This window comes from Vigna angularis, chromosome 8 (genome assembly GCF_016808095.1).
Source record: "Vigna angularis cultivar LongXiaoDou No.4 chromosome 8, ASM1680809v1, whole genome shotgun sequence".
In the NCBI taxonomy this organism is placed as follows: domain Eukaryota; kingdom Viridiplantae; phylum Streptophyta; class Magnoliopsida; order Fabales; family Fabaceae; genus Vigna; species Vigna angularis.
In genome coordinates this window covers 31,449,691-31,474,768 of record NC_068977.1, presented here as the reverse complement: position 1 = coordinate 31,474,768, position 25,078 = coordinate 31,449,691, and the positions used below count along the sequence as shown (strand labels likewise).

General features: G+C 31.8%; 2 protein-coding genes across 2 annotated transcripts; both read left to right on the top strand.

Annotated features, from left to right (window-relative positions):
- The first annotated feature begins 9,666 nt into the window (after positions 1-9,666).
- Positions 9,667-15,389, top strand: LOC108345850 (ABC transporter G family member 11). The gene is made up of 10 exons (XM_017584672.2): positions 9,667-10,621; positions 11,254-11,543; positions 12,651-12,822; positions 12,933-13,055; positions 13,204-13,332; positions 13,494-13,688; positions 13,797-13,883; positions 13,973-14,245; positions 14,687-14,794; positions 14,884-15,389. Exons 1-10 carry the CDS (start codon positions 10,226-10,228, stop codon positions 15,220-15,222), a joined length of 2,112 nt encoding a protein of 703 aa, XP_017440161.1. The 5' UTR covers positions 9,667-10,225; the 3' UTR covers positions 15,223-15,389.
- Positions 15,390-20,878: 5,489 nt separating this feature from the next.
- On the top strand, positions 20,879-24,729 carry LOC108344062 (probable 3-hydroxyisobutyryl-CoA hydrolase 3). The gene is made up of 14 exons (XM_052867367.1): positions 20,879-21,020; positions 21,270-21,350; positions 21,535-21,603; positions 21,850-21,913; positions 22,060-22,139; positions 22,262-22,345; positions 22,446-22,530; positions 22,616-22,701; positions 22,821-22,942; positions 23,039-23,099; positions 23,195-23,296; positions 23,544-23,645; positions 24,204-24,245; positions 24,345-24,729. The coding sequence occupies exons 1-14, from the start codon at positions 20,982-20,984 to the stop codon at positions 24,474-24,476; spliced, it is 1,149 nt and encodes a 382-aa protein (XP_052723327.1). The 5' UTR covers positions 20,879-20,981; the 3' UTR covers positions 24,477-24,729.
- The last annotated feature ends 349 nt before the right edge of the window (positions 24,730-25,078 follow it).

Genomic DNA, 25,078 nt, shown 5'->3' with positions numbered 1-25,078 from the left:
CGGGTGCTACTGATCATATGACTTGTGATCCTCATATATTTACTAATTTTTCCTCTAATTGTTCTAAAACTGTTATTATTAATGCCAATGGGGTCTCATCTCCTATTGAAGGTATAGGTACTATATCCCTCTCACCCTCCTTATCGATTCCTGATGTTTTATTTGTTCCTACATTAAACTGTAATCTTATCTCCGTCAGCAAGTTAACCAAATCACATTCTTGTGTTGCCTTATTTTACCCAACCCATTGTCTTTTTCAGAACATCCATTCCAAGGAGAAGATTGCTAGTGGTAAAGAGAGTGAAGGACTGTATTATCTTGAAAATGTCTCACAATCAAACCATAAAAAAGGATTGACTTGTCTTGTGAACGATCACATACAAGATAAAAACAAAAAAGAAATTTGGTTGTGGCATAGACGGTTGGGACATCCCTCTTTTGGTTATTTAAAAAAATTATTTCCATCACTATTTCATAAATGCAATATTTCTGATTTTTTTTGTGAAACTTGTGTTTTGGCAAAAAATCATCGTGTTGTGTTTCCTTTAAGCAATAACAAAACTAATTTTCCTTTTTCATTAATTCACACAGATGTTTGGGGCCCTGCCCCTCAATCTACACATAATGGAAAAAAATGGTTTATTAGTTTTGTTGATGATTGTACTCGGGTAACCTGGGTATATTTGCTTAAATATAAAAGTGATGTGTGTGATGTGATTCGTTCCTTCTATCATTTTATTGTTACACAATTTAACACATCTATTAAGGTCATTCGATCAGACAATCGAGGAGAATATTTTAAGACTGAATTAATAGAGTTCATGAACTCTAAAGGCATCTTGCATCAAACTACATGTCCTTATTCACCACAACAAAATGGAGTGGCGGAGAGGAAAAATAGACATATATTAGGGGTGACAAGATCACTTTTGATAGATGGTAATGTCCCATCTCATTTATGGGGTGAGGCTGTGAGCTCTGCCGTTTATTTAATTAATCGAACTACTTCTAGTGTGCTTAACTTTCGAAGGCCTTTTGATGTGTTGTCTGATCATTGTATCCTTCCTCCCATAGTTTATTTACCACCTCATATTTTTGGATGTGTTATATATGTTCACTTACACCCACATCAACGTACAAAGCTTGAAGAACGAGCGATCAAATGTGTTTTTGTTGGGTATGGATCAACTCAAAAAGGTTATCGTGCTTACCATCCACCATCAAGGAAATTTTATATTTCTATGGATGTGACATTTAATGAGCATGAATTTTTTTATGTTGATTCTCCACTTCAGGGAGGCAATGAAAGTGAAGTGCATAATCATGATGTTGGTATGTTTGATTGTGAAGATAAATTATTGTGTGAGGATCATTCTGCAGGAAGTGAGCCAATCCTAAATATGGACCCTTCTTTTCTGGATAATACAATGTCTTCTGATCATAACCAATTGGCTCAATCTTCTCCACAGGTTCAACTTGACTCTTCAGAGGTACCTTCTGATCCTATCTCTCATAATACTAATTTAGATGAAATTGATCATGAAATTGATTCTTGTCTGCGTGAGACCACCAGCACACCAAACACTGAGTCTACTACTGTTCAATATATTCTTCCACCTCGTTCTAACCGTGGTCAACCTCCAGTTAAATATGAACCAGACCTCCAAGCCAAAGTTAAATATCCCATTAGTAAATATGTGTCATCTCACAGGTTATCACAGTCATATGCATCATTTGTATCTCAATTATCTTCAATTTCTATTCCTAGTAATGTACAGGAAGCTTTGGCAGATCCTAGATGGGCCGAAGCAATGGTTGAGGAGATGGCAGCTTTAGAAAAAAATAACACTTGGGATCTTGTGTCCTTACCAAAAGGGAAGAAAACTGTGGGCTGTAAATGGGTCTTTACAATTAAGCATAAAGCTGATGGAACTATTGAGAGGTATAAAGCACGACTTGTGGCTAAAGGTTACACTCAATCTTATGGTGTAGATTACCAAGAGACGTTCGCACCAGTAGCCAAACTCAATACTATGAGAATACTTTTGTCGCTAGCTGCAAACCAAGATTGGCCTCTTCTACAATTTGATGTGAAAAATGCTTTCCTACACGGAGAAATTTCAGAAGAAATTTATATGGATTCTCCACCAGGCATGACTGATTCAATTGGACTGAAGGTTTGCAAATTAAAGAAGGCTCTATATGGATTAAAACAATCCCCAAGAGCATGGTTTGGAAGGTTTACCAAGTCTATGAAGGCTTTTGGCTATAGAGCAAGCAACTCTGATCACACCTTATTTTTTAAGAGAGGAAAAGGAAAAATTACAGCGTTGATTATATATGTAGATGACATGATTGTTACAGGAAATGACCAAGATGAGATTTCTAGTTTACAACAATACCTTGCATCTGAATTTGAGATGAAACAGCTTGGAAACCTCAAATATTTTTTGGGTATTGAAGTAGCTAGATCAAAACATGGTATTTTTCTATGCCAAAGAAAATATACTATTGATTTACTGTCGGAAACTGGGCTGCTTGGGAGTAAACCAGCTGATACACCAATTGAACAAAATCATAAACTCTTTCAATGCTCAGATTCAGCAAGCATAGACAGAGGAAGATACCAAAGGCTGGTAGGAAAATTAATTTATTTGTGCCATACACGTCCAGATATCACCTATGCAATGAATGTTGTTAGTCAATTTATGCATGACCCAAGGAAGCTTCATATGGATGCTGTTGAAAGGATTTTGAGATATTTGAAGTCCGCTCCTGGAAAAGGAATTTTGTTCTCAAATCATGAAAACTTAAAGGTAGAAGGGTACACTGATGCAGATTGGGCAGGTTCAAAAGATGATAGAAGATCTACCTCTGGATACTTTACTTTTGTAGGAGGGAATCTTGTAACTTGGAGGAGTAAAAAACAACCTGTAGTAGCAAGATCTAGTGCTGAAGCAGAATTCAGAGGCATGGCACTAGGTGTATGTGAACTTTTGTGGATTAAAAATGTGCTATCAGATTTGGGCTTTACACAAAATGAAGCTATGAGTTTGTACTGTGACAATACTTCGGCTATAGTAATTGCTCACAATCCTGTGCAACATGATAGAACAAAGCATGTGGAGATTGATAGACATTTCATCAAAGAGAAGCTTGAAGCTGGAATAATTTCATTTCCTTTTGTAAGATCAGAATTGCAGTTGGCTGATGTTCTCACCAAAGGAGTATCAAGAAGATTGTTTAATGAGTCTCTATTCAAGTTGGGAATGTGTGATATCCATGCACCAACTTGAGTGGGGATGTTAAGATATGCCAAATATTCTATTAAAGGATATTAGGCAATCAAATATTGTGTTAGTTATAATTTAGATATTATTATAATTTGTGCAGATTTGTGCACCTGTCATTCCTTCCTTTAATAGATGAAGGATTATAGGATCCTTAAATGTATATATATGGTACTCTACTCTTTGAAATAATACATCAGAATTATTCTTTAAATCTTTTATTAGTTTGATATTAGCTGAGTCAGGATAATCCTTACATAAAATCCATCTCAACACACTACCTATCATTACTTCACATCAAAATATTACTTTCATCCTATAAGTACAATAATTCATAATATCACATAAGAATTCACATAGTTTACTCTACCACGATATTTATAACAAAGGTTCGTCGTTTAAGTTTTGACAATTTTTTTTAAGATTAAGACTACGAGACAAATATCTCCAACGAAAGACCTATAACTGAAAACCCCAATGGTGAAAGTAAAAGAACTATTTGTTACAAACTATGCATACAAATTTTAGCCCAATTCAATGATTAACAAAGTAGAAAATGAAGTTTTACCGTGACATTCATATTTTTCTCAAAAATGCAAAAATAATTTCTCTGATTACAAACCTCTGATTATCTATCACAACAATCAAATAAAGAATTATGTTTCATGAAATATTTATCAAAATTTTAGCTCGATTCAATAATTAGATAATTGGAGGTTTTACAAAAACAACTCAAGAAACAAAATGATACTATGTTCAATTCCCTAAAACTGACTTCTCTAAACACAAACCTCTAATGGAAGAAGATCTTGATGGTTAATATGTATTACAAACCATGTGTAAAAGTTTTAGATTAATCTAATGGTTAACAAAGTAGAAACAAGAGTTTTACCGAGACAATTCAAAACAAACACAAAACAAAATGACCTTCAAATTTTTCTAAAAATTATGAAAGTTATTTCTCTAACCAGAGACCTCTAATTAGCAATCACAATGATCTGATTGAAGAAATATGTGTTACGAACTATGTGTAAAAATTTTAGTTCCATCAATAGTTAAAAGTATAAAATAATGTTTTATCGAGATCACACACATTCCAATATTTAGGATCTTATTCTCTTAACTCATCAGAATTATTCAAAACAGGTTTTACTATCACAGTTTTTATCAAAATAACTCATAACTTCATATAATTGAAATGTTGTACACTATAAATAAATAAAATCAAAATATATAATAAGAATCAATTTACACTACAATAATTTACAATGACCAAGGAAAAAAGATTTATGAAAACATATAGTTATCAAACATATCACATTATACCGAATAAACCTAAACATGTACAAAAAATATTTTTAACTCCCCTTACCTTAAAATAGTTTTTCCAAGTTAAAACTTCAAAGTTATCCCCAAACTATTTTACATTTTGATTGGTTCAAAATGTTCCTTATGTTCTCAATTTTAATTTTTTATAGAAGAGGAGAAATAGAAATGAGATCAAAAGGAAAAGAGAGAATACATTTGGTTTAAGTGAAGGCAGGTTAGTGAAAAAAAAAAACCTTTCCCCGATAGCCTTACTTCCTACTACTACTTATATTATAATAATTTGGCAAAGGAAGAAACAATCATTTTATTACATTATGTTTCTTTTACTATGCATACACGATAAATATGCTACTCAAAGATATTTGCAAATGCATTGTGCAAGTGGGCATCGAAAACAAGCATGATGTTATGTAGTCACAATGATACTACATAGTTACAAGTCTTACACCTTGGCCCGAAACTAGACAACACTCTTTATGTAATTTAGAATGTTTCTTTTTTTTTTGAATTTTAGGAAATGTTAGTTGGTAATCAATAATATAAATATAAATAACTATCCATTTTAAAGGAAAGTATGTGGATAAAAATATTTATAAGATGCAAGGAATTAGATATTAGGGAATGTTTATATTACCTTTTTTTTTTCTTTTAAGTTGGGTTGTTATTCTTGAACCCAAATAGTGCGGGGGGTGTTGCTCCCTCCACCACCACCACTTGCTCCCTCCACCTCTCCTTTACTGTTTTGCTCTTCAGTAAAATTTTATTTATAGGGTTATTGTTTTTGAATTTTTACCCACTCCCAGCCCATTCTTTGTTTCGCTGTGAGAATATATGCGGTGTAGTTTCATTCGGTGGTATACTTAGTCAAAGGTTGCAAAGGTTGGTGGTGGTGGAAAGAATTGATCAAGCGCTGTCGATCTCAGTGGTGCGGTGGTGCGTGCAGTGGTTCTTCCTTTAGGTGTGTAATCAATCCTAGAATAAACCCTAAAATAAAAATGTAAACTTTAAACGGAGTGAGCTTCCTTCAACGGATGTCAACATCCGTTTAAGGTTTAAGGTAAAACGGATGTCGACATCCATTTCACCTTAAACGAATGTTGACATCTGTTGATGGATGTTCACATCCGTTTTGGCCTTCGCGGCTCTAAAAAACAACCAAGCACAACAACAACACATGATAAATAGATATACAGATTTAAACTAACCTGATATGGAGATGAAAAACCAGATCCACCGCTAGATCTATGCTCTTCCTCTACGCCTCTCCAAATCAACACCAACAATGAAAGGAAGCAAAGGAAAAGGAAAGTGGGGAAGAGAAGGTTGAAAGAAAAAGTAAGAGAAGGAAGAAGAAAACCTTGAACGAAGATGGGAAGAGAAGAAGAATGAAAGGTGTGGTGTGGTGGTGGGGTGCAACTAGCGCGGGAGTGAAAGTGAGAGGTAAATTATAGTTTTGAAATATGTTAAAAAATCCCAAAAGATAAAAAGTGAAAATAAAAAAGTAGTTTTGGAAATAAGATAAATTGGGGAAGTGGAGGGAGTAAGGGGCATTGGTGGAGGGAGCAACACACCCAATAGTGTGAAACAAACCTTTCCAATTTTTATGGGCTAATACAACTTTACTGTACTGGTCCACTTAATGAGTGCAGGAAAAACAATTTGGGCCATGAAATGGGGCTGGAATTATGAGAAACAAGACAGTTGATAATATTGTACTATAAGCAATGGTTCAAATTATTTATTTAACTACAAATTTCAAATAATTTTTAATAAAAAGAACCTAAAATTATAACTAATAGGAAGAGAAAAACTGTCAATAAACTATAAAGCACTCCCTTCACGCGTGCATAAAATACTTTTTTAGAATATTTATAAAGCATTTAGGGCTTTCTTTTTCAGTTTTGTAATTAGTTAATGAAAACACTTTTAGTAGCAAAAAACAAATATTGAAAACAATTTCTATTAGGAAAAGAGAGGATAATTAATCATATATTATATAATCGTTATTATGTCTTTGAATGTTAATTAATTAGCTAAAAGAGAAAAAACGATAATTTGAAAAAATGTCAAGAAAATTTCAGAAAACTATAAATAATTAATAAATTTAATGCTGATAACTAATGTGACATGCGCGTGTTTTGAATAACATATATATCAAGAAAATAGATAGAGTACTACCATGCAACGTATCATTGATGTGACAATGTTGGTGTTATATTATCACACATACATTTAATAATACAGTGCGTGAAATGATACAATCCACAACAAATCACCAAGTGTTGAATATGAAGTTTGAACCTCCATTCAACAACAAATCAATAATATTAACGTTTAATGTCAAAATAAATTTAAACAATTTGATAACTACATTTTCTTATATTTATTAAAGAAAAACTTATAACCTTATTTTTCATAGATAAATAAAATCATAAGATAAATTTTGAAATATACAACAAGTATTAAATGTAAACAAGAGTGATACTTTTAATTTACAAATAGAAGTTTGTATATATATATATATTAAGTTTAATTTGGATTATTAGTTTTGTTAAGGATTTTAATTATGATGTTAGATTGATTTATAGAGTGTGAAAGCTGGTATACCATGAATGTAAAACTTGTCCATTTTGCTTTGGAAAGAGAAGTGAAGGGACAAATGTTACTCTCAACAATAAAGTCGACAAGTCCAAACGTACGCATTGGTAATTAAAATGTTACCCTCCTTCATTGTCTTACTTTATGAATCAACTAAGAATTCCATGAATCAATTTATTACCTTATGCTTGTCTACTCATCACTATTACTTTTTTGTATGTATATATATATATATATATATATATATATATATATATATATATATATATATATATATATATATATATATGATACAACATGTATGCTAACAATATATACACTAATAAATACTTGATCAATAAATTAATTTAAATTTATGTTTCAAGAAGCTTAATTTTATTATTTAATATGGTATTGCAGTTTATTTTAGAGTTGTTTCACTATGAAAAAAAAATCATTAAATAATAGCTAAATTAACAATGGTAAGTGATTAAAATTTTAATAATTAATGTTAAAGATTAATTTAAAGTATAATTTATAAATTAATAATAGATTTTTATTATTAATAATTAATAGTATTTTAAACATCAATAATTTTTAATTTATGAAATAAAAATTTAGTCAATGACTAATTATTTTTTGTTCTAATTTTAATCATTATTTAATAATATTTTATAGTGTTTATTGAATTTATCGTATCACATAAAAATTCATTACCAAATTAATATTGATGAAATTATACCTCTCTTACAAACAAATTATATAAAAATGAATTAGAGTTATTAATATTAAATACGATTAAATGAAGATTAATCATAAATAAAATACATTTGTTAGTATATATAATTTAAAGTTTTTTTTTTAAAAGAATAATTTAATTTGAATTTTATTCACACATAATATTATAAGTATGTATTTGTATTTATTTATTATTTTAATAAATTTTTATGTGATACAAATAATGGATGAATTTTAAAATGTTAATATAACTTAGATGTTAAAATATATAATAATATCTAAAATAAATTTATTCAAAAAATACAGTACTGTTAATAATAATTATAGTTGAATTATAGAAAGTACATAAATCACGGTATCTCGTACCCTACATTTGAGTATTTTCTTTCCAATATACCTAACTCACATGCGGAAGGTATGGCGGTCCTTAACCGTGACTTTTGACTTCCACTCATCAAATTAGTTCATTTTCATAAAACAAATCTAAGAGAACAAGTCTTAAAATAAGCAGTGTTAAATCTAGCATCAATTTTTTTCACTTTAATTAAAAAAAATTGAAAAATAAATGTCTGCATTAAGTCAATCAGTTAACAATCATTGTCAGTATAATTTTTAAATTGATTATTATAAAAAATACAAAATTTATATAATAATAATAATTTTTAATAAAAAAACGGCGTATTAGTACACGAATTATCGTTTTTAAATAAATTTTACTAAGAGGATATAACTATATGATTTGATGGGAACTCAATAACAAAAATTTAATATCTCTACTATAGGCAACATAAATATCTTGTTATAATTAATATTTTCTCACAAAATAATAATAATTATAAAAAGGAAGATGGTGTACTAGAATTGAATAACTTTCGTTTACATCATGACATGTATCTACTTGTACATAGCATTTTCTTGTTATCCATATCATTTATATCCTTTAATCAATTCTCCTCTCCCAACTTCTTCCCAACTAATAAGATTTAAAAAATAAATAAAATAATAGTAATACTAATGAGAATGAATGAATGATCCTTGTAAGTTGTAACCAAATGACAAGGATAGCCAATGTTCATTCATGAATACTAGTCGATGAGTATTAATTGGTCCCATCATCCATGATCTCACGTGGATACCCTTCTCTCAATCAATCTCATCTTTCCACCATTGCTGCTTTTCCTTACAATCAAAGAAACCCTTTCCTTTGCCTTTAGAGGGCATGCGAAAATTAATTACGCTCATGTTTCCACACACCATCACCTTTCTATCTCATTAGGGCATAACAAAAATAACATTTTTTTTAAATATGGAGCACTCTTTGATCCTTTTTTATTGAAAAACATTGTTAATGGTAATTTCCAATGCATTTCTTATGCTAAATTAACCATACTTGAAGGAAAGTTGAAACCTTTAATAAGTTTTCTTAATGGGACTCTATTAAAATTCTCAACAGTGATGAATGAGACTTAATAACAAAAGCTATTCATAATGGTGTACTAAAAAGTGTTTACATAAACGTTTATGTAAATGAAAATGAAAATAAAATGGGAGAATAGTAAGAGGGTGTGTGATGAGAGGGAAAAGTTGAAAAAAAACACACGTAATATGAACAGATTCCTGAGCCTCAGGGTTAAATGGGGGTCGGTTTGGCAATAAATGTAGCTACCAACAACTAGCTGCACCCATTAATTGATTGCTTCCATATAATGGCTGAAACTTATTGCTTCTTCTCTAAATATTTCCATCGAGAATTGAGCTCTCCCAAACAACGAATAGTATGTAGTAGTAGATATCATATCATATCATGGTGTTATAGCTGTTGTGTTCGTCATCCCTTGCATCAGTTGGATCAGAATATATAACACCCTTTGCTCCAATCACTTCTTCTTGTTCATAACAACAACTTACAAATCCTTTCAACAGTTGCAACAAATCTATGTATGCAACTCCACAAGGCTCTTTTTGCATGAGCCATCATCTCTCTTAAGAAAACCCTTTCTTTCAGTCAAAACTCTCCAATCATACCATTCCCATTTCACCACTCACACTTTTCTCTCCCTCCTATCCTATTGTCCCCTTTTGGTTTTTCTATCATAGTAACTTCCTCATATATATACACTCACATATTCTATAGGTTTCACTGCTTGGCTTTTGAATTTGGTTCCTACCCTTTTTCTCTTTTGGTGGATCGGATTTGATCAGTACCACTGAACTCTTTTGGAGAGTTTGGACCATATTGTATTGAAGCCTAAAAGGTGAGTGTGTGAGAGGTTTGAAGAAAGTTAATTATCATGAAAAACTCTGAGGCAACAACACATACTGGTATGGAGATAGAAGCAACAGCTAGGCCTTCTGGAAATGGTTCCACCCTACCAGGGTTGAGTCCTCTCAGTGAGACCCTTTGGAGAGAGAAGGCTAACTCAGAGATCATTGGAGATGTTTCAGCAAGACTCACATGGAAGGATCTGACCGTGATGGTCACTCTCAGCAACGGTGAGACACAAAATGTTTTGGAGGGTCTAACTGGTTATGCTGAACCAGGAACCTTCACTGCTCTCATGGGGCCCTCAGGTTCTGGAAAATCTACTCTTCTTGATGCACTTTCCAGTCGCCTAGCTGCAAATGCCTTTCTTTCAGGCACCATCCTTCTCAATGGACGCAAAGCCAAACTCTCTTTTGGCACTGCAGTGAGTCTTTTTCCTCTTTTGCCTTAACATGCAGTCTTTGGTTCTTTTGTCTGAACATATAGTCTTTGGTGGAATGCTTTCAAACAAACGTGAATATAATATTGGATCTTTATTTAATACTATTAGATATATATGTTCTAAAGGTTTTGGTACCCTTTCTTTCTTATTTCTCTCTTTGACCGAACTCTTTCAGTTATTGGCCAGAAAAACACCTCAATCAAAATATTTGGATTTTTTTAGATACTGTAGCACTGGCAACTCCCTTCAGAATAGAATAAAAAAAAGATAAATTTTTAAAAGATGATACATAGATTTTAACATCAAGAATAGAACAAAATGTTTCATTCTCTTCTGTCTATGTACTAAATGCTCCATACTAAATGCTACTAGCGGTGTCTATGTTTCATTGGAAGAATATAGTTAGTAGATATAATATATATTAACACTTATTTTGGTCATCATTTTTCACTTTGATTTTGAACTTTTAAGGTTTGGTTTTAATTATAGCACCTAAATATGGTTGCCTTTTTTCCCATATCATGTTTTGCAACTTTTAAGCATACCATTATGCTAATTCTGCAAAAGGGTTTGTTCCTAACTTGGTTTTTATGATGTGTTATGAACTTAACCAGGCTTATGTGACACAAGATGATAACTTGATCGGTACCCTAACAGTGAGGGAGACGATATCATATTCAGCTCGTTTGCGTTTGCCTGATAACATGCCATGGGCAGATAAGAGAGCATTGGTGGAGAGCACCATTGTGGCAATGGGACTGCAAGATTGTGCAGACACAGTGATTGGAAATTGGCATTTGCGGGGTATCAGTGGTGGGGAGAAGAGAAGGGTTAGCATTGCCTTGGAAATCTTGATGAGACCAAGGTTGCTTTTTCTTGATGAGCCAACCAGTGGACTTGACAGGTTGTTACACATCACTTTATGTGAATTTAATTTCCTTGTCCTGAGTGGTTTGCATGGACATATGAAGTTATCACACGTCTATTCTCATCTAATTAACTGCTACCAAATATGTACTGTATACGTAACTCTGTCCAATAGTTGTGCTTTTCAAGTAATTGATATTTATGTAGAAGAAAAACTTGGTATAGTAAGTTTATTCTTAATATCTCCCCCATAACTGCAATTTTTTCTGTAGAGGGTTTTGTTTTCTGTCATATATAAAATATTTGAAATAATTTCATGTTATTATTATACTGTTTGTAAATAAAAAGGATTATATGATGTTAGGTGCTCATGTCATTTAAGAAATTTTAAATGCCAAAGTTTACATGTAAATTTATATAAATAAAACATAATATTTGATATTTTGAAAACAGATTTCCTTAATCACCCAATTACTTTGATAAAGTTTTTTTTTTTGCATATAAAGGTGTCCTTATTAAAAGAGTTAGATGGTGGTAGTTAATTCATTTAAGTATGTAGGTGGATACTATTAAATGAGAATGGTAGAGGAAGAAGTAACTAATAATTTTTTATTTTTTAAAGTGAAAAATATTTTGAAACAGATTAAAATATAGTAAAAATATGAGATAGAGATGTTTTAACATTGTTCTTAAATTGACAGTTAAAAAACCTTGAAGGAGTATTCTGTCTTTTCTGTTGCTGCTTTGGGCAACTATTGATTGATGCATGCTTGTCTTGTACATGTTTCCATCGGTTCCTAATGATAAAATTTCTATGTAGCTTTGGAAAGGAAAAACGTGGTGCAATAAATAACGGGCCATGCATTGTCTGTATATTATTTATCTTTGAAATTCTTCTTATCTCTATACACAAAATGCAGAAACAAACAAAGGCATGCTTGTCTTTTTGGATAATGTTTTGCATAGTCACAACATCAAATTGTGTGCACCTTTTCTGAAGGAGGTTACAATATTCTATAATGTTTTTTTTATGGAGAATGTTTGGTTTGTGATGTCTCTCTTATTGATCAAGTTTGTAAAGTAGAAACTTCTCTTTTTGGTGAACTCATGTCATAGTTTGTTTTGGAATTTTTCACTATTGCAGTGCTTCAGCATTCTTTGTGACTCAGACACTACGTGCCTTGGCAAGGGATGGGAGAACCGTGATAGCCTCTATTCATCAACCTAGCAGTGAAGTGTTTGAGTTATTTGACCAATTGTACTTGCTTTCTAGTGGCAAAACTGTTTATTTTGGACAGGCTTCAGAGGCATATGAGGTCAAACTCACATTCCACTTTTTTCTCTCTTATGCATAGTTTCTTTAATCAATAATGATTGTAAATAAATGAAGCTTTTTGATGACTGATATAAGTGATTTTGTCTGCAGTTCTTTGCACAAGCTGGTTTCCCTTGTCCTGCTTTGAGGAACCCTTCTGATCATTTCCTCAGGTGCATCAATTCTGACTTTGACAAAGTCAAGGCCACTCTCAAAGGGTCCATGAAACTGAGGGTATTCAACTTTTCTTCTTTATGACACAAATTTCTCTTTCAATTTCATTACACTCTATATAGTTTCAACATTTTAATATGTGCTTTACATCAGTTATTTTCTAACATACATACCTCTGCTAACATTTGGTCTGAACCTTTCTCTGTAGTTTGAGGGAAGCGATGATCCTTTGGACAAGATCACTACTGCCGAAGCAATCAGAACTCTTATTGACTTCTACCGCACTTCTCAGCACTCTTATGCCGCAACACAAAAAGTGGATGAGATATCCAAAGTTGTAAGTGCTTTTCAATGATTGCTTACTGATGAAAAATGGCAAACTTAAGAATGATGCAATTAAGTGCAATATATTAACACACAAACATGTATATATCCTGTTTTTCTTGTTCATTTTCTGGAGTCAATTATTCAATGTTGTGATCATGATGAATTCTGCAGAAGGGAACAGTGCTTGAAGCTGGAGGAAGTGAGGCTAGTTTCTTGATGCAGTCTTACACTTTAACCAAACGTTCCTTCATCAACATGTCAAGGGACTTTGGCTACTACTGGCTTAGGCTTGTTATCTACATTGTGGTCACTATCTGTATTGGAACCATTTATTTGAATGTGGGGACAGGATACAACTCTATTCTGGTACTTCTACATCTCATTTGAAAGCAATTTGAAGTTGTCATTGTATCACAGTTTTGCAAGAAATTTGGCCTTCTTGGAGTTCATGTGCTTTCTTCCCTTTTATTGCAGGCCAGAGGTTCTTGTGCATCTTTTGTCTTTGGTTTTGTGACCTTCATGTCAATTGGTGGATTCCCTTCATTTGTTGAAGACATGAAGGTGAATGTTCTGTGCCCCCCATGCAGCAACTAACCATCATACTCCCTATAATGTAGTATGAAATCTCACATTTTCAATTTCAATCACAGGTTTTCCAAAGGGAGAGGCTTAATGGTCACTATGGTGTCACTGCATTTGTCATCAGCAACACATTATCTGCAATGCCCTTCCTGATTTTGATCACTTTTCTCTCTGGAACAATCTGTTACTTCATGGTTCGCCTACACCCTGGCTTTTGGCATTACCTCTTCTTTGTGCTGTGCCTTTATGCCAGTGTCACAGTGGTTGAAAGCTTAATGATGGCAATTGCCAGCATTGTCCCCAACTTCCTCATGGGCATCATTATTGGAGCAGGAATTCAGGTATGCAAGTTCCTCCCCACAGTATAGGCACACATGTGCATTAAATTACATCCATCCAAAACAATGCCATCTTTTCCTTTAAACCACCACCCAAAATTCAACCTTCTCCATCATTCTTTTATAAATTTCTGCCTTTTATTCAACAGTGCATCTACTAAATGCAAGAGCACTAATTGCATATCATGTTGCATAAGCAGTTGAAACCAGGAATTTAAAATTATCCAAGAATGTTTGAAAATACCACATCTAAAATATGAAACCAAACATGCTGCCTAAATCTCCACATATACAATGCCTTTGAAGACAGCTGCACACAATGTTTTCACAGCAGGATCATATGAAAATTCAACACAACAGGATTCGTTCCGTAAAACCTTTGATCTTGATCATCCATTCACACCTGATTAACTGACTTTTGTATTTCTACTTTTTAAATTTCAGGGCATATTCATGTTGGTCTCAGGCTACTTTAGGCTTCCACATGATATCCCAAAGCCAGTCTGGCGTTACCCTATGTCATACATCAGTTTCCATTTCTGGGCACTGCAGGTAACAGAAGCAACACATTTCAATACTCGAATCCCATGTGCTGTTGTTATATCTTAGTTTGATGATAAAAACTGTGAAAACTCTTTCAGGGTCAGTACCAGAATGATTTGAGGGGCTTGATATTTGACAACCAGACACCAGAGCTTCCAAAGATACCAGGAGAATACATCTTGGAAAAAGTGTTCCAAATAGATGTGAACAGATCGAAGTGGATTAACCTGAGTGTGATCTTCAGCATGATTGTGATCTACCGCATTATATTCTTTATCATGATAAAAATAAACGAAGATGTGACACCATGGGTGAGAGGGTACATGGCTAGAAGGAGAATGCAGCAGAAGAGTGGAGCACAGAACACAACTATTGCACCTGATGTTCTCACTCAGTCACCATCTCTCAGAACCTATGTTTCCCCTCCAACAAAATGAACTCTTCAAAACTTTTACTCCTTTCATTATCAACTAGGATTAGATATATATATATATCAGACAAAATTCTTATTGCTTTTACACATTCTTGCTCTTTAACCCTACTTTCAGTAAGTTATCACTGCCTTCTTGTTTATAATTTGAGAAAAAATATCACTTTACTTCTACTTTCTCCAGTCTTCATTCTCATTCATGTTATATATATATAGAGAGAGAAAGGGTATGATTAATTTTGTTTCGCAAATACCATTGTTAAATATGATTAGCCATACTAATCACTTGGTTAATCATAATGGTCATGATATATGCAAACATGTTTAATTTTTATCACAAGTTGCTGAGTTGTTTTAATCAATTTATCCACCAACTTTTCTTGTACAAATTTAGATTCTCTGCTAAATTATGTTTTTTTTTTGTCATATCTTCAAAATATAAATTTTTTAATATATAAAAGTAAAGGCATTTTGAAAAGAGAGAATCCAAAAGTCCCAAAGAACTAATTTTATATTATATAAGCAATAACTTTAGCTGTACTTCAAAACTGAGACAAGTGTGATATGGGTTAAGCAGCTTTACCACAATTGGACCATTAAAATATTCTTAAAAGCACTAAGTTCAGTAATTGAATGCTGAAATGAAATTAAACTAATCACATGTTAAATTAATAAAATGAATCTATAATAGGTTGAACCATTTTGACCAAACTGAGCAACACTCATTATCCTTCTTTGTTTGTTGTTAAAAGCACAACTACCGTAATAATGGCAGCAACCACCAACCTCCGCCACTGCCTTAACCACAACCACCCTACTAACGGTACTAATAACACCACACGTTTCCCCATTAATGTACATTTCTCATCTCTCACATTGCAAGATATATTTGCTTCTCTTTTACCCACTTGTTATTCACACTCTCCTAATTGCTGTTTAAACTCTCTTTTTCTTCTTTTATTACCAAAATACCCTTTGATCTAAAGAGGTATAAACCCAAACCTAATCCTTACCCTCCATTTCTGATTCCTCTCTCAATCCTTACCAATTTTCGTGTCTTCTATTTGTTATGGGCATAAAGTATTTGCTTTAATTTTGTTCATTGCCAATTTTCTGAAATTGTATGTTATTGTGAATTAATTTAAGAAGAGAGAAAAAATGAGTCTAATAGTAATTAGAGGGAGTTTAAAAAGAAATTGCCCTCTTCTGTTTCTTTCTACTTTTCGGTTTGGATCCCTATTGGGCCTCAAACTCATGTGTTCTCTCGATGCTTCCTGCATCCGTGTATTTTCGGTTTGCATCCCCATATTTTCTGAAATACCATTCATACCCTTATGAAAATAATAAAGTTGGAGTGTATTTGGTTTGTTGGATTGTGTTGTGAAGGTTGTGCTGTTCGTTTTGCCTATGGAATATAGAGAAATGGACATGAAGATTGCGCTGCTGATAGATGATATACAGATAAGAAAGTGGAAGAAAGTATAATTTAGGTTTTTATTAATTTTTTCATTAAGAATATAAGCATTATTTCGTCATGCCAAAGGAGGTGCAGGCCGAAAACATGGGGGTGCAGGAATCATTAGCCTCTTTCTGTTGGTGACATCTAATGGGCTGAACCCAGCTTTTACTCGCACCCTCAGTTCAGGACCTCAACGTGGGAATGTGTAAGAATTGTTGCAAATATAATAATTTCAATGAAATAATTAAAAAAATTTAAGTACTTTAGATAACCCCGTCCTAACTAAAATTAACAAAAATTTTATGCACTTTATTTGATAATTCAAAGATTATGTTTAAACTTGTGCATTATTAAGTTGTTTTAGTGTTTGACTTAGATTGATTAATTTGATTTAATATTTTGAAATAATCCACAATAAATTTGGTCAGAATGTTTTCTGAGATAAACCAGTATTTCTTTTATCACTAATTCATTTATACTGATTTTTTCTATGAAAATGCGTTTTAATTAATTTATTCTATTATATTTATCTTTGTTTCTTGATTTCCCTGATTATAAATTAGTTTCCCTTTATTTTCGTAATTAGTAAACCTCTCAGAGATAAACAATCTAGGAAATCAATTAGGAATAATGGTTACTTGTTTATGGTAATGTTATTTTATTTTATCTCTCCATTTTATATTTAATTAATGAGATCTTCAAGATAATTTTCCAAAAAAAAGCATAAAAATGGTTTTTTCTAGTATAATTTTTACAACTTAAGATTACTAAGCGATAATTTAAATTTAAATGCCGGTAAACACGTCAATATAAAGTAAAATAATTGATATTAAAGATCCTTTTTGTTTTTAAGCAAGATGATACGGATTCATATTAATTTACACCTTGAAACTCAAAACAATTAAGTTATTTTTAAAGTTTTTATTTGGATTCCTAAATTTTAAGATAAGTTTAGATATCAAGTAACTCGTGTGACATCCGGGCACTGACGAAGGTGGAGAGTGATCGCCAGTGCAAGAGGCACGAAATGCAAGGGGCACTGACAAGGAGCGGCTCCTGGCAGGCTTTCAGTGGAAGGGACACATCGATGAATCGAACATACACCGGAATGAGAGGGATCTAGAGGCTGTATAGGTATGAGACTATACAGTTGAAGGATAGCTTAAAGGGATTGATTTGACTACTCATATCACCAAATGCATTTGCTTTTCGGTAGCCTAACTCATAAGAACTCCATGTTGTAAGTTGCCGCGGCGTTACAACTCGTCTATGTATTATTTAATTGATTTTATTTACTTTATCTTTAATTTTATTAAAATTAGTTGAGTTTTTTTTAATATTTCATTTTAATAAATATCACTATTAAAATAAAACATTTTATTATAAATATTTAGAAAACAACTTATTCGAGATAGGTATTATATTAATACAATCGTCATGATATTATAATAATATAAAACATGTTCACCCCAAAATTTTAACATATATCTTAGTATGCTCACAATAAGATGATCATTGTAAAAAGAAGAACACAAACACAAAATAAACCAATAAAAAAGAGAATGTAAGCTAACATAAAAAAAACATCATATATCAATAAAACACCTGTGGAAAAATGAGATGATATTACAACCTATTATGATGGGTGAAAACTATCCGTCACAATAGGTTGACCGATGACATTATCTTAATAAACGTAAGACTTATTATAACGTATTTATGGACACCTGTCATAATTAAAAACGCAGTGAAAACTTGCAAATAAGTTTAAAAGATATTATGAGTGGTCTACGAAGACTTGTCATAATATACCTATAGTATGACGGGTTAACTAGGCACCTGTCATGATACATGGGATAAAGTGTCAAACTCGAAATTGTTTTGATAATATATTATGACTGGTTTTGAAAAACATGTCATAATATCTTCTTTAATATAATATTGTTTTAACTCCATTATTTCATTTGTAGATTTTTAACGATTAATCTTCAATGAAAATCCAGACATTGAAGACATTAGAATCAAATTGGCTTCTTCTATTTTAAGAGTTAGTAAATTGTAGAAACTTGAATACAATTTAGTAATATATGTAGGTTAATGTAATATTTGGATTGAATATATAGTTTTATGTAGAAATAATATATTAAATATTATTAGACAATTTAATGTATGAAATAAATTCCATTTTGTTTGTTCAAAATTTGTTCATTTCAGGGTATATTGATTGGATGAGATAATAATACAGGAAAATTGATTGGAGATCAAATGCAAGCATGTATATTTTTTTTTTTTAAAAACAAGTTTTTATGATGTACATAACTTGTATATATCATAATAGGTTAATTTTGAAAACCATGTATTATGATAAGTGAACAATTACTTGTCATAATATTTGGGAGATATTATGACACATGAAAATGTTACCAATAAAGTGCATTGATATTTTAAAAGATAATGATTTTGATGATGCTGCAAGAGAAGAACTCGAAGAATGAAGTTGTAATTTATTTAAAAGCACTTTTGTAGACTGAAAATGTATTAGGAATAACTTTGAACACGTAAACACTTAGAAATTTTCTGTCTTTAGGATATCTGCACATATAATCGATTATTTGATGTAATAATCGATTATCATGAGCCTTTTTTCAAAAATCATTGCTCTCGCAGATAATCGATTATTGCTTGAAATAATCGATTATCTTGATCTATATGAGAATTGCCCAAGTCTCGCAGATAATCGATTATTCTTCAGGATAATCGATTATTACTTACAATAATCGATTATCATTGGAAGTTGTATTGTGTCTTTTTAATTTCAGACCTATGGGCTATATATAGTTGTCTAAAACCCTTAAAAGTTTTATCTAAGTCATTTGATAATACAATGTGATCTGAGGAAGTTCTCAAGTGTTAGTTCATCACTCTTGTCAAGTCTTGTGAATAGGAGAAGCTCGCACTTTGTGTGTCAAAGGTCAGAGCGATTCTCTTCAAGTTGGCAGAGCTGTTCTCTTCCGGTTCATTGGTCGAAGGAAGATTCTTGCCGCACTCTTCTGGTTCGTCTGTCGAAGGAAAGTGTTGGTTGCTCGTTTCCAGTTCATTTGTCAAAGGAAGCTTCCTTCCAATTCGTTTGTCGAATGAAGGTTTTGCTTTTCTATTTACATTCACTATTCTGTAATCTGTACAAACTGTGAAACTGTTTTTAGTGAAAAAGGTTAATCACTATTCATAGTGATTAACGACAAGACGTAGAATCTTTTGATTCGAACTAGGATAAAAATCATTTGTGTGATTTTTTTTATTCCCTACACTTTTTACATTTTCTGCATACCAACTGTTTGATAAAATGTTTAAGAGAAAATTAAAGGAATCATTTTTAAAATTGACTGAACAAGGTCTTTGCTTTTAACAATCTATATCGTACTCTGTGTTTTAATATTTTCGCTGTGCAATATCGGTAACAATTGTTCCATCAAAAAATAACTATGTCATAAAATCTCACATAGTATGACAGGTAAATTGAAGTACGTCGTAGTAAATTGCTCATATTATGATTGATAATGGAAAGTTTATTATAATAGACTAAACATATTATGATAAATGACAGAAAGTATGTCATAGTAGGCTGAACCTATTATGACATGCTTTTTTGTTACATCATAAAATGCACAAATCTATTATGATTCCCAAAATTATGACGTCAATCCATCTGTCACAATAGATCGATTTTACCCATCATAAAAAGTCAATTATACACTAGTGAAATATTTTATATTCTAATACAATACACTCCACCTAAATATCGAGATTCACAAACTTTCATATACTTTACTTTCTATTCTATTTAGTTTCACCTTTAAATCCCCTAAAATAAACAACACAATTTCTTTTCAAATATCTCCAAGTCCATCCAATCACTGTCCTCCAAAATTCCAATTTGAAAATGAACACAACATAACTTTTTTTTTAAAAATAAATTATAAACCAAACAAATTATCATATTAATTATAAAGATATATTTACCTAAAGTTCAATTGACCTAAAACACATCAATTTGTTCTTAGTAGATGTCAAGGTGGCTAAATCCTTACACCAACATAACACTATGGTTGTTCGTATGACATGTAACATGTGCCAACCATCCTACATCTTGATATTGTTTTTGTTTTCCTTCTCAGCTCAACTCTAAAATCCACTCTCCTATGCCTCTTATAACTTATAATTAGATTTATAATAGAGAGAGGTTTTATTGAGCTCAACTTGTGTGCCTTCTTTTCAAAACTGTCTTATTGTAAAAATTCATACTGCACATGGCTCCCACTCTCAACTTTGATAGGGAACAAAACCAGGTTTTCTTCTTCTTGTTCTTCTGATAAGATTTTCTGATAATATAGTACCGTCATGAAAACTTTTTGGACAGTGATATACTGCAAAGAAAGGTTATGCAGAAATTAAACTTATAAAATTGTGTTCTAACTAATCCTTAAAATAGAGATAAACATAAAATCATATGAAGATGAAATCAGTAGTTTAATAATGAATTGATTATATGAAGGTCTTTATGATAAATTATTGTATGACTATTCTTCCCTTTATAGGTTCTTTTCACCGGAAATTCTTGTGTGAAGGTAGTGATACTAAACAGACCTAAGAAGCTAAACAGCCTTAACCATGAAATGGTAAGTTCATAAATCCAATTCTTAAATGGTTTTAAAGTAGATTGCTTCAATTACTAAGAAGCTTAATTAATTGAGCTGTCATTGTTTCAAGTGATTTCATTTGTAAAGGATGCCCCATTTTAAACTAAGAGAAAATAGGTTCTTGTGTGGAGGACTGACAATGGATTTTTCTGCTGTTTTGCAGATTTGTCAAATAAGTAGTAATTTAGAGTTGTATGAGAATGACCCTTTAGTCCAACTTGTGATATTGAAGGTAAGATAAGCAAATAACCTCCCGGGGAATTTTTCTAGTAGTGTTTGTTGGATTGAAAATCAGAAGAATGAGCACAGTTTGCAGTTTCTTCGATTAAAATTCATACTTTTGAGCTAATTACAACTTTTTCTTTTTCTGAAATTAACTATCTGTTTAGTTAAATATCTACATTATTAGTTTATGCATGATACGTTTCCATTATCATTGAGACATAATAACCATCCTTTGTTTTCTGGCGTTAACTAGGGTAATGGAAAAGCTTTTTGTGCTGGTGGTGATGTCGTATCAGTGATCACGTCTTTAGTTGCAGGTACAGCTTATCCAAAACTAGAAAAAATTATAAGTTTTCAACATATTTCAAGAACATGTTGAATTAATGGTTTTGAAACTATATAAGTTGTTGGATAAGCTAACTATACTTGGCTATTTAAAATTTACCTACATATATGAATCTAGGACACCGGACCTATGCATCTAGATATTACAGGAAACAGCTTACTCTGGACCATTTGATTGCAACCTATAAAAAGCCTACAGTGAGTTTGTTAAGTTTCAAATCGTAGTCATCACTAATTTCCTTCACAAAATTACTTTTTTTTTTTGTGGTGAAATAGAACAAAAGTTTTACAAAGTGGTTGCTTTTGTGTTGTGGAATCAGGTCTCTCTTATCAATGGAATAGTGATGGGAGGAGGAGCAGGTCTGTCTATGCCCACAAGGTTTAGGGTTGTCACTGAAAAAGCAGTAAGTTTCTGTCATCATCACTTCCCTTCCCAGAGCTTTAGAATTAAAAAAGGTTGAATTTTTCATTGATTATCCAGAATTATTTATGCATTATTTGTAGGTATTTGCAATGCCAGAGGCATCTATAGGACTTTTTCCAGATGTAGGAGCCAATTACTTCCTTTCTAGACTTCCTGGCTTTTTTGGTAGGCTTCTTAAATCTGTAAAAATATATTCATGTTTGTGTTTTTTTCGTTTTTTTGTATTGATATTAATTTGCAATATATGCAGGGGAATATCTAGGGTTGAGTGGAGCACGTTTGGATGGAGCAGAAATAGCAGCATGTGGTTTGGCCACACATTTTGTGCCTTCAACAGTATAAAACTATCACCTGTTCCTCAATTAATATACTTTGCCTGTAATTGGTTTTAATAATGTGATATCTAAGAACTATAATATAAATCCGTACAAATAAATTATTCTTATGCGCAACAGAAGCTAACGTCATTGGAAAATGCCTTACAAGTTCTTAATTCTCCAAATGTTTCAACAATTTCTGCCCTGATAGAAACGTTCGCAGAGAAACCAAATGTGAAAGAAGACAGCCCTTTTAGGAGGTAAATCAGGAAAACTTACATAGGATTCTGCTCTTTAGATTTTGTGTTTTTTGAGAATTGAAACACATAACAAGGTTTTCACTGTACCAAACTAAGGTTGGAAGTTATAAACAAATGTTTCTCGAAAGAAACTGTGGAAGAAATAATTGAATCATTGGTAAGTATCTCTGCATCGGTTGATCATTTCTCCTTTACAATGTTGAATAATGCTTCGTCTATAATCATTTTGATCCATATGACACTGTTTTATAGGAAGAACACGAATCAGAAAATGGAGCTGAAAAATGGATTACGAATGCGTTAAGCTTCATGCGCTCATCTTGTCCTACTAGCCTCAAGATATTTCTCAAATCAGTAAGAGCAACAGGAATAAAAGTTAACTTATTTTAATTGTTGATCGTAATTTGTCTTTTTTATTTACTAAGGAAAATTCCATGATGCATTTAAATATTAATCAATATTATTTCTAGTATCTTTTGTAAGAACTTTCTAAAATTTCATTTTGGTTGTATTCACAAGATTACAATCAAATTTCTGTCACACTAATATTTTTTTTTACAAATTTTGTAATATTAATGAGAATGATTTTGTTGACTGTTAGATTAAGAAGGGGCGGGTGGAAAAGATTGACCAATGTCTTTATCGAGACTATATCATTACCTGCCACTTATTGATAGGAACTCTTGGCAATCATTTCTATGAGGTAAATATTTCGGTATAAAAAATTATTTTAAATTTTCAGCTTATGATTTTAAAAGTGATTAATGAAACCATTTGATAAACAAATAATGAATATGATGTTTTTGTTCCAGAGAGATAGATTTACATTCGTGGTAAAAAGATGTTCCTAAATCGTTAAAGTTTATTAACTAAGTAAAATTTAAACTTTATTATACATCTTCTGAGAATAGAGTATATTTTGATTTGATATTATCTTTAGTAGGAAAGGAATTTTTAATACACCTCTCATGCTAAAGATATTGTGTGCTCACAGTCAAAGATACAGAGCATAAAAATCGAAAAAGTTCAATAATAAATTGAATGATATAAGTCTAAATTTGACTGGGATAGATTTTGGATGACTGTCATATTTAATCACTTTGTAAGTGTCACCTCTCAAATAAATTTGTTCGTATATTTCATCAATAAGAAGTTATAAGTATTTTGACTGTACATTGATTTTGTCTTCTTCTCCCAATTAAGATACAGAGATTAGTTTTATTTATGTTGTAACAATTCTTCTCTTGAATTCACTGAAAAGGGTACGAGAGGAAAGCTATTCGATAAAGACAACAAGCCCAAGGTACGACATAATATCTAATGTTCCATTTCTATTGATATACTTTGAATATTTCTCTTAAACCTATATTGTTTTGGCACTTTGTTTGCTATTGTTTTGTAGTGGGAGCCTTCGAAACTAGAGCTTGTTGATGAAGAAACGGTGAACGAATACTTTAGGAGCATCAATGATAATGAGTGGGAATATCTTCGATTTCCTGATAGATCCAATTTCGAAATTATGAGCAAATTATAGACTGAAGCTACAAGTTTTAGCCATAATAACTAAATACAAGTAGTTTATGAATAAATCAGAGTTTTCTGTTAGACTCAACTTTTGGTTTTAGATAGTTCAGTCTCTTTTTTTTGTTTGTTCGGTTTTATTATGTGTGACCGTTCGAGCTTTAGCTAGTGCTTGGTCTATGATGACCTCCTATGGTTAATAATCGTTCGATCATTCTATTGTGTTTGTTACAGTTGCTTTGACTGTCTATATATTGTAGCTTGTCTTTGCGGTTTCAATTCAATTCGAAATCTCGAAGTATATTGTTATAATATATTAATATTATATTATTGTAAAAGTTAATGTGTGGTTTAAAAACATTAAATGGTGAGCTTTAATGTTTGGAACGTTGGGTGACAACGTTCATTTTCTTGTGCAAATTTGTTTTAATTAAATCATTTATGGTTTTTTAATTTCTTTTATTTTCTTGATTCTTTCTAGCTCTATAAATAGGGAGCTCCTCCTCCATTCCAAGACACACCAAATTCAGTTTTTCTCATTCTTCTCTTTTCTGAATTTCATTCTTTAGCTCTTTCTCTCTTCTAAAAATATTCTGGGTTATTCTTATACTCTGT

What these genes read in the sequence shown, in the direction of transcription:
- LOC108344062 (XM_052867367.1), top strand. Translation starts at nt 20,982, where the DNA reads ATGGCTCCCACTCTCAACTTTGATAGGGAACAAAACCAG. An exon ending in GATCACGTCTTTAGTTGCAG is followed by an intron (nt 21,914 to 22,059) that starts GTACAGCTTATC and finishes ATATGAATCTAG; the next exon opens with GACACCGGACCTATGCATCT. An exon ending in TTGGCAATCATTTCTATGAG is followed by an intron (nt 23,646 to 24,203) that starts GTAAATATTTCG and finishes TTCACTGAAAAG; the next exon opens with GGTACGAGAGGAAAGCTATT.
- LOC108345850 (XM_017584672.2), top strand. Translation starts at nt 10,226, where the DNA reads ATGAAAAACTCTGAGGCAACAACACATACTGGTATGGAGATAGAAGCA. An exon ending in AACTCTCTTTTGGCACTGCA is followed by an intron (nt 10,622 to 11,253) that starts GTGAGTCTTTTT and finishes GAACTTAACCAG; the next exon opens with GCTTATGTGACACAAGATGA. An exon ending in AGGCTTCAGAGGCATATGAG is followed by an intron (nt 12,823 to 12,932) that starts GTCAAACTCACA and finishes TTTTGTCTGCAG; the next exon opens with TTCTTTGCACAAGCTGGTTT.